This window comes from Merops nubicus, unplaced genomic scaffold (assembly GCF_000691845.1).
Source record: "Merops nubicus isolate BGI_N331 unplaced genomic scaffold, ASM69184v1 scaffold10336, whole genome shotgun sequence".
NCBI lineage: Eukaryota > Metazoa > Chordata > Aves > Coraciiformes > Meropidae > Merops > Merops nubicus.
The window spans coordinates 40,770-55,619 of NW_008614329.1; the positions used below are offsets into that span (position 1 = coordinate 40,770).

The 14,850-nt window shown below is 41.9% G+C and overlaps 1 protein-coding gene across 1 annotated transcript in view; it reads right to left on the reverse strand.

The window, feature by feature from the left end:
- SULF1 (sulfatase 1) overlaps positions 1-14,850 on the reverse strand; it is a 52,858-nt gene that overhangs the window by 27,372 nt on the left and 10,636 nt on the right. The window contains 2 exon segments of the mRNA XM_008942185.1: positions 5,442-5,611; positions 7,583-7,734. Of these exon segments, the coding sequence (XP_008940433.1) occupies positions 5,442-5,611; positions 7,583-7,734 (322 nt within the window).

A 14,850-nucleotide genomic window follows, 5' to 3' on the forward strand; every position in this document is an offset into this window, starting at 1 on the left:
CAGAAAGGAACTAAAATCCCCCCAAGCTCACCTGTGTTCCCCACATGCCTCTATGCTCTGCCTTGCAGAAACCCACCCGAACCACACTGCTTGTCGGGCACAAGACTTGATGTTGCCCTCAGATCTGTCTTTTTTTTGGGTGGTACAAAAAACCCCGAATCAAATGCAACAGAGGTGAGTTGTGGGAAGAATATTGCTTGATTTCTGGACACCTTTCCAAGTAGACAGACCTCTTCCTTCTCAGTGATAAATGTTTATCACAGTATTTTTTTTCTTGAAGCAGTAGGAGGCATTAACTAAATGTTCAGTTGTTATAAGACCCTGAAAACTATCATGGCACAGTCTGTCACTGCTTCCATTTTTCCATTTTTGGGAAGAGCTTTGCTCTGTATTGACAAGTGCTGCTGTAAAGTAACACCGACATCTACATTTCCTTGATTCCTCTTACCACTGAGAATATAAGATTGAAGAAAGGTACTATGTCTTCTGTTGCCTCTTCTCAGTCACAAATGCTCTTGTCTTGAGCACATTTGTTGATCCGGATACCTCATTATTTTCAGGTTGTCCATGGTTTCTAATTTTGGCAAGGTTTTTGCTGGCCTCTGCCTGTCGGTCTTTGCTGGGCTGCTCCTGAGCAACTCAGATGCTGCCCCAGAGCACAGTGAGGAACAGTTTTTAATTTCAAGGCCATTCTTGGTAGTTAATCGGCAAATAGTAAAGCATTTAAACTTCTGAACATGTGCCAGGAGAGTGACTGAGAGTTCATTTTATACATAACAAAAACAAGGAACAAAGTGCTCCACTTCATGTATGTTGGTTCTAAAATGACCAGCAACGTACTACATGAATATTAAATCTGTAGAGAGGGTAAGGATTGAGAGAGCAGATGATTACTCTGCTAAAAAGGTGCATTCTTGAATTTGCCATTCTTGTAGGCTATACCGGCTTGGGCAAATCTAGGTCTCTCAATTGCTGGCTTACATTTGCCCAACACATGATGCGGAGAACTTACGACACGGAGACACTTCTTGGCATTCCATAACAGGTCTGTTCTGGCAGTGGGCAGGACACTGCAATATGTCCAAATTGATACCCCTAGTTTAATTAACAAAAAATTCCCTAAATACTTAACAACAACAAACACTGAACCCAGTTGTGCACCTTCCCATAAAGAGATTCTCAGAATGATAACAATATTTCAGCCTGAGATTTCTTAATCTTTCACTTGTGTAGTTTACATTCGCTTGTGTAGTAAGTTTACAGAGAATTTCCCATTTTATGTATACATTTGCAAAAGCAAATAAACAACTAGTATTAGCTTTCCTCAGCCTTAGATTGCAGTCTCCTCAGGAGAGGAATGACCTGAAGTTTTGGTTCTGTTAGTGCTTAATGTCTCTGCATCAACGTGCGTTATTTTGTTCACACTTCACCATGGAAATTGCCTTCACTGCCTTTTTGTCACCTCTCTAAACATCATCAGGAAAGCCCACGGTGGGGCTAACAAACAGTTCTGTAGGTTATGGAAGGACCCTGACAACGATGCATGTGATGATTTTGATGGTTTATCTGCAAATCAGGAGCCCAAGCGGGCCTCAGGCCAGCAGTGACAAGACACATTGACATGTCAGGATTTATTATTGATGCAAACACATGAGCCCACTCTAATGGGTAAGTGTCCACACGACAAGAAACCCCGTCTTAAAGGGCAGATGTTTGAGACTCAGCCTCAGTAACTAGAAGGCACCCTGAACGCATCCACTTCACTGCCCAGGTTCATAGTTCAGGCAGCTCTGGGGACCAGGAGGTGCAGCAGCATTGCTCTGAGGAGCAATGAAGGCTTCACCCCTGCAAACATACCCTTACCACCAGACCTTGTTGTTCAGCACCTTCTGTACTATTTTTAAACAGAAAAGTAGAGCTCTGCCTTTCCTATCATCTGCCTTTCCTCGCATTACTTTGGGAAGCTTTCTGACCTCTTCCCAGAGGCCACTTATAGCTGCTCCTCCTAGAATATTTATCTCTTAATCATATCACTCCCAGATCACCATAAAATCTGGTTGTCCTTGTGCCCATCCAAGGATATTTAGCTCAGCACAGCCAGCAGTGTTTCAGATTCCCATTTTTACATTCTTCAGTAAACTTGCCTCCCACAGGTTTTTGCTTCTAATGTTTGTTTGCTTCACAGCTTATAAACAGCTCAGCTCTGATTTGCAGGTCTCCTAAGATGGGTCACACTGGAAGTTGAAGTGCCAGAGGCCCTGAGCATGACTGAGAGTTGAAACTTTCATTAGAACATCCTCAGAGTCAGAGTTTTCCTCCTTGGCTGCCTGATGGAACAGTTTCTGGAAAAATTTTTAGTTTCTGGTTTGGGTGGTGTTTTGTTTTCTTTTTTTAAAATTAATTTATAAAAGTAGTATTTCAATCAAATGACAGGCAGTTTACCAGCAAAGTAATGTCAAATATTTTAAGGCTGTGCTTCAGCTGCCGTCCTTCCAAGCAAAGCCTCCCCCATATGCGAGTGACATAGACTATTGTAATCCTTGGTTTGTAGGCATAACCTTCCGTCTCAGTTTGTAAAGCAATGAAGGGCTTTTGACCTCATTTCCCTTCTTTTGTTGGAGGTAAGCATTACAGTAGTATGATACAACAACTACATTTTTAAAAACAAAATCCAAGGTCAGATGGCTGCCACCCAAGTTTGGAAAGAAAAAGATTCAAATAGTGCTTGACCACTAAGGAAGAAAACCTAAGGGTTAAATCTTCAAATTACATAAACCTTGGCAGGAGGGATTTTATTATTCTTGCGCTGTTTTCACAGGGAGCACCAAATATTTCTGTGAGAACTAAACTTCTTATATCTTTTAGAGCACAATGTGAATATTTTTGCTAGAGAAATCAGTTATTGGAGGCTTCAGCTACTGAATTTAGCAGTTTATCTTCTGTTTGTTTCATTTCTTAGTCTGCAAACTGAACTCTAACATGTGCTGTCAGTCAGTGCAACAAGAAATACAAAACAACCCAGCAAGGATCTCTTGAGGTCACTACAGAAAAAACTCTTTGCAAGAATGTTGCCCAGGAATCAAAAACAGCAGAAGACAGAAAAGGCACAGCTGAGTCTCCTGTTCTGGGTTACCCCTCACAAGTAGCCCAGCAGAGCAATATATTTGGACCCCAGGAGTCAATGCAAATAAAAATTAATTTACACAAGTACTCAAGTACTCAAATGAAGCTAAGCCTGCAAACAGATAACTAGGGACTTCACTTGTGCTTTGCAGGTAGCATGCAGCCTGTATAAGGTGGAAAAGAGAGGGTCAAAATTTTGGAAACTAACTAAACCCATTGGTTCTAGCAGCATACGCTGGAGAACAGGCTGAAAACATCAAGTAGTATTGTCAGGAGCATAATAAACCAATACAAGTTCCTACAAGTACTCTTTTATCAGAAATCAGTGAGCACAAAGCCTAAAATGAGTTGCTTTGGCCTAGGGAGAGGTAGGGTAAGATACAATGATTCAGTGCTTTTGTTCCAGACAGTCCCCATAGCTAAGCAGAAGCAGTTTGAATCCTGCCCTCCTATGATGAATGGTCCCCCAGCAGACAGGCTGGCTTGCCTGGGGCCAAGCAATGTGTTCCAAAAAATGGGAAGCAATCTGCTGAACAGAGCAAGAACAATTAGATATAACTCTCTTGCTATGAAAGGGAGTGACTGAAAGACATCGGAGAGGTCTTTTAAATTTGATGTAGTGACAATTTGTTGTTCCTCAGAGGATGAGAAGTACAGGACATGGGTGGCCTGGGTAAGCTTCAGGTTTAGAAGAAAAGCTATTCCTGTGTCCCTAATGTGTGGGGTGACACTGTGGAACTTGTCACTGAAACACAGTGGGGCTGCCACCACGCTTCAAAAAGAGATCAGACAGATGCAAAGAGAACAGGGTACAGTGGCCTGGATACTGCACCTAAACTGGTGATTTTCAGATTTGTCCCCCCCGCCCCCCACCAAGCATTCCCTTCTCCTTTCTGCTAGAAGACATAATTCAGGATACAGAGTTAGAAACTTCTCTCCTATAACCCAATATGACAGGTTTTCTGTGTTCATACTTACCTTATTGTACCTTTAGGACATTAAAAAGGTGATAACAATTCCTCAGGATGATTACTTAAGAATGAATTTCAAGAGAATGTTTGCAAACTAAGATCTCAACCTTGTCACTTTTGTATACAGGTAGAAAGTACCCTGAATTTCTAAGTATCTGTGAAACATTGCTGTCTGGTCTGCATTATTTGCAAAGTCTAGTCTCAGGAACGTGGGATTGTTTGGAATATAGGATAAGAAAAATACAGTTAAGAATGAAAAGTCAACTGAAGTAACATATCTAGAAAGTAGCAATCAATATGAGGATGAAAAAATACGAACTAATAAATATTTAACGATGTGCCGTGAACAGCAAATCTCTTTCTGGCCCAAACTAGTGATCAGTTTATGCAGTAACTGTTACTCCTTGTAATCTTGAAGTAGTAAATGTGACTGCAAAATCCATCCCTGCATGTGAGCTGCTGCAGAGTGACCAAAATGCCATTTGTAGACCAAGGAGCTTTTCCACCGTGCGATGAAGCAGATTCCTCCTCCTTTTCAGGGGCCAAATCAATGTACAATTCAGCTAAAAAATTTTATTAAGATTTTTTTTTTTTTTTTTTTTCTGTATGGAAAGCAGTGCAAAGACACTGTTTAATCACGAATGGAAAGAGTAGTCTACATGCCCATGGTAGACAGAAGGGCAATGGAAACCTTCCATAATACCTCACTGTGAGGAAAAGGACACAGAATATTCAAGGTATAAAGCAAAACATATAATCCAGGACTATCCTCAAATTTTTGCCTGGAACTTGTTTCAGTTCTAGAAATTAAATGAAAAATTCTTTCTTTTATTATAGCATAATCACCAGAAAAGATTAAGCATGTTATTTAAGAATACAATCTAATAGGCTACTTCGGGAATCTGCCAGTATCTAGCATATAAACAAATCTGGTGCTCTCAAAAGCTACAAAAGGGTGTTTTTACTCTCAATGCACTCAGTTAGAGCCCAGGAAGCGCATAGCTTAGAGGAAGACAAAGGAAGTAATATCTTTCCAATAGATCCTGACCTGTGTCTACATATTTTCAGGGTACTGTAAGACACTGCCCTTACAAAGCTAAATACTGACCTTTTAGTCTCCCACAACTTCCCAGGAGAAAAAGAGCTTCTCTCTGCTCTCATAATGGTCAGAGCTGTCACTGTCCTTCCCAAAAGGAGAAAGGATAGCAAAAGAAACACGCAAACGCTCCCCACTTATTGTGAGTCACTTCCATTTGAATTCTCTGTTCCTGCACCATCTCCACAAACAAATTCCTCACAAGAAGCAGCTACAAGGAATGGGTCTGGCAAGGTATGAGTTTGACTTACATATGCTGTGAAGCATTTGGGTAGAGCTCTGAGAACTGTGGTGCCGAGTCCTCGGGGCCATGGGGCGCCGCATGGCTGATGACCATCATTATGGGCCTATGTGGATATATCCTCTTGGACATTCTGAAGTAATTAATGCTTTCATTAGTGATTAGGTCTGTGAAGTAGTCCTGGAACATACAATTCACACAAAGCAAAAGTTACAAAGTACATGATTAATTAGATCACATAGTACCATTTTATGATGTTATTTTCAAGTCCTCATCAAAGCACAGATCAGGAGATAAAAACACACTATCAAAGGGCTGTGTGATTTGAGGGAGCACTGGGGAGACTGAGGAGTAATTACTTTCCTAAGCAAGTGTTGCCACATAAAATGAGACAGTATTTTGCAAATCAGATACAACAGAAGGACTTAAGTAAATATGATTAGCAGATTTTGTAATATAGTGCTAAGCAAAATGTAAAATGACAGGCTATGCTGACAAAGCTATGTCTCTTCAATTTCACTGATAAGACACTTTCACTAGGCAATCTCTCCTAGCTGCAAGAAATCATTGAATCCTACGTTGGTTTTCTGTTTATATAAACACTTCTTGTGTGCTCTTGGTTCAGAGCATACTTTTGCATACGTACAAAGTAGAAGAAAGCAGCAGCAGGCAACAGATTGCAAAAATCTTTATTAAAGAAATTGCAAATACAAATGCAATGAGCTGTTGAATTCCTTCAGGCTCTGCTCATTTAACTGCGCAACTTTAAGCAGTACAGCTGCTGAGATTAAGGTTGTGACTCACTAATAAATTGGCTTAATCCACAGCCAAGGTGGCAAATGCAAGCCTACAAGGGGAAGGGAGGAAATAGAACTCAGAAAAAAAAAGATGAAAACTTAAATTAGACCACCTGCCACCTTGGAGTATTCACTGTTGGCCTGGAGGTCTAGTGTGAGCTTCATTGAGAAAGTGCTGGGACAATGTTTGTCATTTCAAGCACTTCCAGGCATGACTAATCGTATGGTGTGGATCCAAGGCCTGGAACAGCTGCAAAAGCACAGCCTGAGGGACAATGTCTGTGTCGCATGTCAGTGCCAGGACAAGCCAGCCAGCTGTGACCTCCCTGCTCCTGGCCCCCCTGCCCTGTGCCCCCTCATGGAGCACACCAAGTAGCCCTGGCTGCCACCATCCCTCCAAGGCTATGGAGGAAACAGCAAGCGACCTTTTGGTTTTCAAAACAGCTAATGAGCACAAGGGATTGGGGTAATTGGTGGGTTTGTGTCCTGTTCAAGTGAAATGCCTGTATGATGGCTCTCTCAAAGAACCCACTCCCTCCTATTGCCCTTTTTATTCTAGCTACATACACAGGGTGTGCAAGGAATGTTGAACTAACCAATGTTCTCCATTTTCTTTTTTTTTCCCCTCTTTCTAAATACACAATCAGTATCATGTAATTTCTACAGGTGGGGAAATCAGAAACAGGCATCGTGAGTTTCCAATAAAATCTCATTACATGGGTCAGAAACCACAGCTGCAACATTTGTATCGTCTTCCACGAGCTACAGTCTGAGGAAAATCCAGATACTGATTTCTGCAGGCTGGAAAGTCTGTGATCTGCTCTCTTCAGCCTTTCAGAGAAACTTCACCGTGGTGGGCAGGTCACTATGATGTGCTTCCAAACTTTGTCAAAAGCACAACGAAGCTCTCAATTTTTTGCAGCAGCCATGTTCTCGTGCTTATCTATTTGCACAGCCTTATTTTTGGTGTGTTCTGATTAATGAAAACAACCTTCAGCTAAGTTTTCTTATGTGGGTAATAACTGAGAACACTCAGCTAACTTTACAGTTCTGTAGTAGAAGGTGCACAATTATTTTAGGGAAAGGCCTTTATTTACTATTTGCTTCTGCCACCAAACCATCCCTTTCTAGCAGAGAGAGGAAGGGGGCAATCCCCCCCCCTCCACTGGGATCACCTTCTTTCCATTGCACAATTAATAGTCTCACATAGAATTAGATCTGCAATGCCCTGTAGAGAAAATGACATCTCAAATTTCTTGGTTGTAGTTGGTTAATTAATTATCTGGTTAATCAGTGATCTGAAAGTTATTTTTCTATGGATTAATGATGTGGCATTGATGTGTCTGGAAAATACCTTTGCATAATCAAATCCATGCTTCTCTTTGTTACCATTGCGAGAAATGGTGTAATTATAGAAGCGAGAGTTCTTCACTAATCCAACCCACTCTCTCCACCCAGGAGGGATGTAGCTGCCATTATATTCATTGAGGTATTTCCCAAAAAAAGCTGTGAAGGTAAAAAAAAGAAAACCACATACATATGAGGGTTTGTAATCCAAGTCTTTTAGTCTTAGCCCAAAGCATGCATGTATGAATGTGTTAGAACAAGTCAGAGCTGCTTTATCAAAAATATTCCATTTATACCTTAAAGGGTTTTGAAATTGAAATTAGTTATTTCTAGAGTTTTTCTGAGAGTTCATAACTTTAGGTTTACTTCTTAATATTTTGGAATTGAATATTCATGTTAATGTAATCTTTTCATTTTTTTTTTTTTTTTCTAGAATGAGTATGTTTCTCTTGGTTTCTACTTGAAAATGGAATAAAAACTCAGTGCCCAGAGGAAACAACTGAGAAACACCTTGTGGTTTTAAAAAAGCCCTGTGATGTTTTGGAGCTTGCTTCTGAGTTTGGGCTTGGCAACCTGGTTACATTTTTTGCTTTGATAAGCAGTCTGGCCTGTGAAGTCCAGATCTCCATCCCACTAGGCCATGTTTGGCTAAAGCTAGATGGATCCACACCCTGCTTTGCTGCCACAGCTGCTTTAAGGCAAAAATAGAAGAAACAAAGAGTTGAAGGTCGAGCATCTCTACCTAGCCTGCCAAACTAATGGTGTATTTTTTTCCCCATTAGTTCCAGGTGACAAGTCAGAACCCACTCAGACTGAAACTTTCAGCCTTTGCTGTTGGGCTCAGGAGGGTTTGCAAGTGCTCCTGCCAACTCCTCTAGAAAGAAGTAAAAATAAAAAATAAATAAAAAAAAAGAAAATCTCACAGTGCAGCAGCACCTTTCATGGAGTACAGCCCCAGCCCTTGCTGCTGGTTCCAGCAGAGAGCTGCTGCCCAGCTCTTCAGCTAGGCTTCAGAACACATGACAAAAGCTCATACTTGTTCCCTACTAGGAGATGAAGTCACTTTGGAAAATCTCACATCCAGCCTAGATACATTCAAACTAACCAAAAAAATTACTTTTGTGGCAGGGCTTAAATAATTCAGATCTGGATGTGGGCATGGTGAACTTCCTGAGAAGACTGGTGGAAAAATCAAAATGTTCTTAATTAAGACTTGTCCAACAACATAAATATGGTGCAATTGAATCATATATCTGCCAAGCATCACTAACCAGAGGCTACAATCATATGTGATGTTACTTTCCTATACCACGTGGAATGTGACATATAAACAAGTCCTACAGGCACCAGACCAGGCTTCCAGCTCTTCCTGACACAGCCACCAAGAAAGCAACTCAGCCTCTCTCCTTCTGGCTCCCGAGGCCAACCAGATATCAAGAAACTTAAGGTGAGGAGGGTCACAATAGGGGGACAATATGTACCTAGCACTGTTGCCTTCTGGAATGGAAATCATACCTCTCCTCTAAAGCAGCCAATCTGAGTTAAACTCTCTGGGAGTCAGATGTTCTGCTGACCGCTTCCCTGACATAGAATGATATTACCATTACCAGGCAGACCAGCAGCCAAACTCCTCCTTCTTCTCCCACATCAAACGCCAGAGATCCAAAGTGCCAGACAACCAGAGGGAGGAACAAATCCATGTACTCACCCACCACAGGGGACGTGAAGAAGGGAGAGAGTTGGGTGAGGAGCCAAGCTGTGGATGATGGGAGCAGCTAGGCCATAAGCCCAGTTATATAGCAAGGACTCAGAGACAGCTTCATGTTCTGGCCCTGCCATCCTAGGAACTCCACTTGGCATGAAGAGCTGGGGAGCCCTTCCGATAGCCAGAACCCTCACACAGTACACTCACTGTGTAGGCAGCCTTGCTAACCCAACTGCAAGTAAAGGCAGCTCTTAGAGGTGTCTTCTTGTCCCATCTCTAGGTTAATGTGGAAGATGGGGACACCTGGTGGGGATCTGCTCATCAGTTCCCACCTAAGGCTGGCCAGACCCTGGTAGAAAACCAATTAGGCGGATCTTTCTTGCCTGGTTGTAGACATCATCCGTATGTCAACCCTCATTCAGGGCTGGGGGTTTAAACACCCAGTAATTCAGATATCCAGAGAAAGTGTAACAGTAGAGGCAGAAATACTGTGGGAAGAGAAGTCAAAGAAGGAGTAGAAGGGTAAGAGAAGCCAGAGAGCAACAACAGTGAAGAAAACCATGGGATAGTGATGTGGCCGAGAGAGAGGAAGTATTATGGAGCCAAGCAAAATCAAGGACAGTGTATGGTTACAGGGGAGATCTGAAGTCAGCCCTCCTGAATGCCACCACCAGCAGCTCCTGTCTGACCTCTGTGTGTTGCGTTTGTGAAGGACTCTACTGCCAACCTGCTCTTACAAAAATCAGAGGCTTTCAAGCTGTGAAATGGGACTTAGCACAATTTATTGTGTAGGACAGTTTGGTGGCCCCAGCTATAATTAAGACTGAATAGTAGCGACATCTGAACTCTGCTATTTACCGTCCTGCCAAATTTCAATCATTAGTGATGACTGTTCCCATCCTGTCTGACTCAGGCTGGATTTTGCTCTATGAAATATTTTAACCAAACAGTGCATCAATTTCCAGGAAAAAGGCTAGGAAAAAAATAAATGAGTTAGCCCATTTAAAAATCACTGGCAAACCTTTCTCCAAGAAGCTCCAGTGTTTCTTGGGTTTGATGCCGTGCCTTTGTAAATAACAGAGGTGGCTCTGAAAATCTGTCTCAAAATGGCCAAGCTCTGAAAAACTGTAAGACACAGATGATCAGAAAAGACTTGATACGGCTTCTCAGTTGAATGTTAGCACAGGGTGTTCCTTTATGGGTTTGAGAAAGTCCACAAAGATTCAGTTTTGGCACTAAAACATAGAACTGTCAGCTGCTCTCCCTCCTCCTCTCCTCTCCCTTTCAATATTCAGGCATTACCTGAGAGAAAGCCACCAGCATAAAATGCAGAGATGAAATAACCTGGGCCACAGGGATGAGGAAAGATAAACTGAATTTAGAAAAGGGAAGGGAGGCTTGGAGCTGGTGAGGTCAACCTATCTTGAAATTTCCTTGCTTTAGATTACTTAATTTTCCAACTTCAGTAATGATTTGTTAGCTCCCATTTGGCCTCCTGAACCCCATATTTTGGTGCATGCTATGAGACTTTGGACTGACAGCCTGAACCATACACCTTTGTGCTGGCGATGATTTAATATTTTATCATAAAAATAATCTCAGCACTGTCAGGTTTTAAGCAGCTGCTTGAGTGACAGTTTGCAGAAATAGATGTTTCCCCAAGTTGCAGAATAAACTAGTTCCCATGTCAAATGTGTGCAGCAACATTGGTAGAATGAACACTGGTAGAATCAGTAGAGGCCGTGATGAGATCACATTTGCCAGATTTTTTTAACCAAGAGTAGTTTGTCGGTCAAAAGCTCAGTAGGATATAAGTAATTAGGTAAAAGCGAGGCTTTTACTGAAACACAAGAATTTGGTCCCTTCACTATGGAATTTTCTGAGTACCACTGAGGCTAGGACAGGGCAAGTGAGTCAGAGCTGGAGCCTGGCACCTGTAGTTAGTGTTTGGCTTTTCACTCTCTGAATGAAGATGAGTGCCAGAGTGAAAGATAAACACAGTGGTGTCCATGGGGCCAAGTAATAACGAGCAAAACATCGCAACAGATGTCTTTTTTGTTAACCAGAGCATTGCAAACTGTTAAAGTGCTATGGAATATCTCACAGAACTGCCCAGGAGCTATCATGTGCAAATGTCCTTGCTGTATCTTCATATGCTTAGCCTGGAGAGTCAACTCACAGCCTTAACTTTGCTGTAGCTCAGCAGCTGCTGAATTGCTCAAGTCTGAGCATTGACTGGGAATGCTCAGCTTTGGAAGCTGCCTGTACTCAGCAGTTACAGGGCCTAGGAAACCATTTCTGCTTGTAATTAATAAAATGGAGATTATGACTCAAGGGGTAAAAGCCTCATTAAAAACTAATGCTATTTCAAGGGACATTTTTTCATTACTGTGCATAGTGGCCCCCAGAGGGATAACAGGGAAGATAAATGCTGATTTTTGCATTTTAATATGACAGTTTTTATCTGCATTCTGGCAGTTTTGCTAACTGTTCCCAGGACACATTGTTATATTTAATCACCTGTAGAGTAGCTTAATATATCAGAATAATTGTATTCTGTAAGAATATGTTCCATTAAGTTTATGCAAACAATACCACATGGCATGATGAACAGTTATACAGACATCTGCATGTTTCAAGAGCATCTGCAAAATACACACAATTGGTACCTAACATGAATGGAAGATGCCTTCAAACAGTTTTTTATTTTCCCTTCAGCAATTAGCTAATAATTCCTGAACTGGACTGAGAGATCCAGTGGTTTGCTATGGTGCAAAACAAGGAGAATTTGACCCATCGTATACCTGGAGTCTGAAGCCAGGATGTTTATAGATGAATGTGATTCAAATTCTCCTGATTCCCAGTACTTCCCTCCCCCCTCCTCCCCCCGGTATTTTCTACGAGCATTTATGACTAGCACTTCCAGCATTACACAAAAGAATTAATCCCCTAACTCCTGCCAGCATTAACAGATTAGCGTACAGGTGAACTGGGCTACATCTGCTGGCAAGACATCTCCAGACTTCCATGGATCAAAGGACATGTATTACGTTGAACGCCCTCATTATTTGTTGAGGCTTATGGGAATGTTTCTGATTTAAAACAAACCCCAGCCTTTAAAAAGGCATGCTGCTGTAAGGTTTAGTCACTGTGACCCAGACAAGAGCTGTAAGCAGACAGCCCACTTCCTCTAACAAAGCCAGGAAACCATTCCCAGGAGCCGCAGAACACTTTGTGTGACACTGCAGGGCTGACACACAGCAATTCTGGGCTTCTGAGGACAGAGCCCAACAGAACTGCAGTGTCCATATTATTCCAGTAAACTCCTACTTGCTTTCTTCCTACTATGCAAGTGATAGATTCAAACCTGAGAAATATGATTTTCCCCCTCTGTTGAAAAACTACAGAAGATTAGTGTGTGGCATCATTAAAACACAGAAAGCCAGTTCAGCATGCCAGCACTGCCTGGGAAATGGAACTAACACAGTCCCAAAAATATCCAAAAATGCCCAAAAACTGAGGCACTAAGAGGTTAACCTTCAGCCAGCCTTAAGTCACTCAGGAAGCTGGTGGAATTGCCAAGAATATTATTCAGATTTCACAGTTCCCAGTCATGTAACTTAACCGCAGCAGAAAACCTCAAGTTTTCTACTTTTTCTCCAGCTTTGTGGGTCTTTCCCAGTTGCTGCCAGGTTTACCATTGTAACCAAAAAGAGCATTAAGGATTGTATATGTCAGCAGTTGCAAAAGGCATTAGTCTATAACTTGATACAGCAATCGTTAGCCTGGGTGATCTCTTTAACAAAGCCAGTATTATGGGCCAAGCTGGTAGCACTTTCCAGTACTGATGTTGTCTGACACTTCTCATTAGAAGTCCCTGTTTTCAGTTGCTTATAACTTTTCTCATACTTGGACCGAAATTTTCCACACTGGATATCTGCCTCAGGCTGAATTTTTTGAAACTTCCTAGCCCAAACAGTAGTAGTATTTGAGAAGCACAGTAATGGAAAAAGAGTTATGTTTAACGTCTGAAAAAAATTATGTGAGCATTCATTTGATACCACTTCCAAGCTCTGCACTGAAAGCGTGAACTCTATCAAAGACATGATGGACTTTCTGCCAAGGAAGCATCTGTTATCATCCTGGTGAAAACCTGTCCAAAGTTTGCTGCATTTTGTGTGTGCTGGAGATCTGGGCACCTCAGGACTTTATTCCCTGTTCACCTGAGTGGTGGCTGGTAGGTGGGAGAAAGTTGATTCTCCCACCAGTGGATGGGAGAAAGCAGAGGGCAAGAGGTGACCAGATAAGGACAAGCAGTCTGGGGAACAGCAAGAGATCCATCAAAGGAGCTCAGATGGGAGGGGAAGCACTGGAGGTCCAGGTCAGGCAATGTCAACCCAGAAATTGGGCAGTGAGTGGAGGAAGAAGGAAGAAGCTGACTGACAACACAAGGGTGTAGGAGGGGCAGATTTGCTGATCTGGCTGGGGAAGAAGATCACTAATGGCAAGTGGTGGGAACAGGATGTGTCTGTCAAGGACTGACGGGACCCAGGAGGGGAGGGAGGGTGGAAGCAACTAGAGGATGGACAGAATGGGGGACAAGGTTCAGAGCAGAGGCTGAGGTGAGGTGCAGGGACAGAAAACTGGGATGAGAACGCTGAAGAGTAGAGACTGCTCCACCTAACAGGGTAGGATGAGAGGGGCCAGAACTGCTATCAGACAGTGGGGAGGACACAGCAATATCTGAAAGGGTCCTGAGCCTCACTGGTACCATCCTTTCAGCAGACATCTAAAAACTATAGCTACCACCCCCATGTCTCCATATATGTGAAAAAAAAACACTTTGCTTAGTAATTTAGGAAGAAAACAGTAGAACTTTGCAGAGGGATCCAAGACTTCTACCCCTGCTGATGAGGATGCTGTCATCATGCCATTTGATAGGACTTGTCCATCTTTTTAAACCAAGGATATTTCCCTCTCCAGAAAGCAACGTTATTATGTAGATAAAGGCTATAATTTGGCTGTGTGAACAAGAGAGATTAAATAGTTGCACAGACAAGTTTCTACCCAGATTTTCCCTAAATGAAGCCCTTGAATGCATAAACTTGCTAAATATCTTTTTGTGTATGGTTTCCTGTGCAATATTTAAAAGCACAGAGTTCTGTTTTAAGCATAAGTAGGCAAAATTGCTGTGGTTTTGATGAGGCCCTGCACAGAAACAACAAGAAAAAAAATTTCACTTCACATGATATCCCAGAACTAGAAAACCCTGCATGTTACCCTTTGCAGCCCCTTCCCTCTTCTACATTTCTTTTTGTGGACTATTGGAATAAATATTCAGTATATTTCACCTTTATTTACACATTACTTAGTTTGACTGAAAGTGTCGTTTTAATCTGAAAAACGAGGTGTAGTTTTAATGATTTAAAATATTTATGAGTTAAATTATGCTTGATGATCAGCTGCTTCTTTTATACTGGTTATGAAAGAACCAGAATGTTTGGTGTTCTCTCTCTGTCTTTAACTTCAGAAATATTTCAAAAACCAGGACTCATTCCTTTCTCACTCTT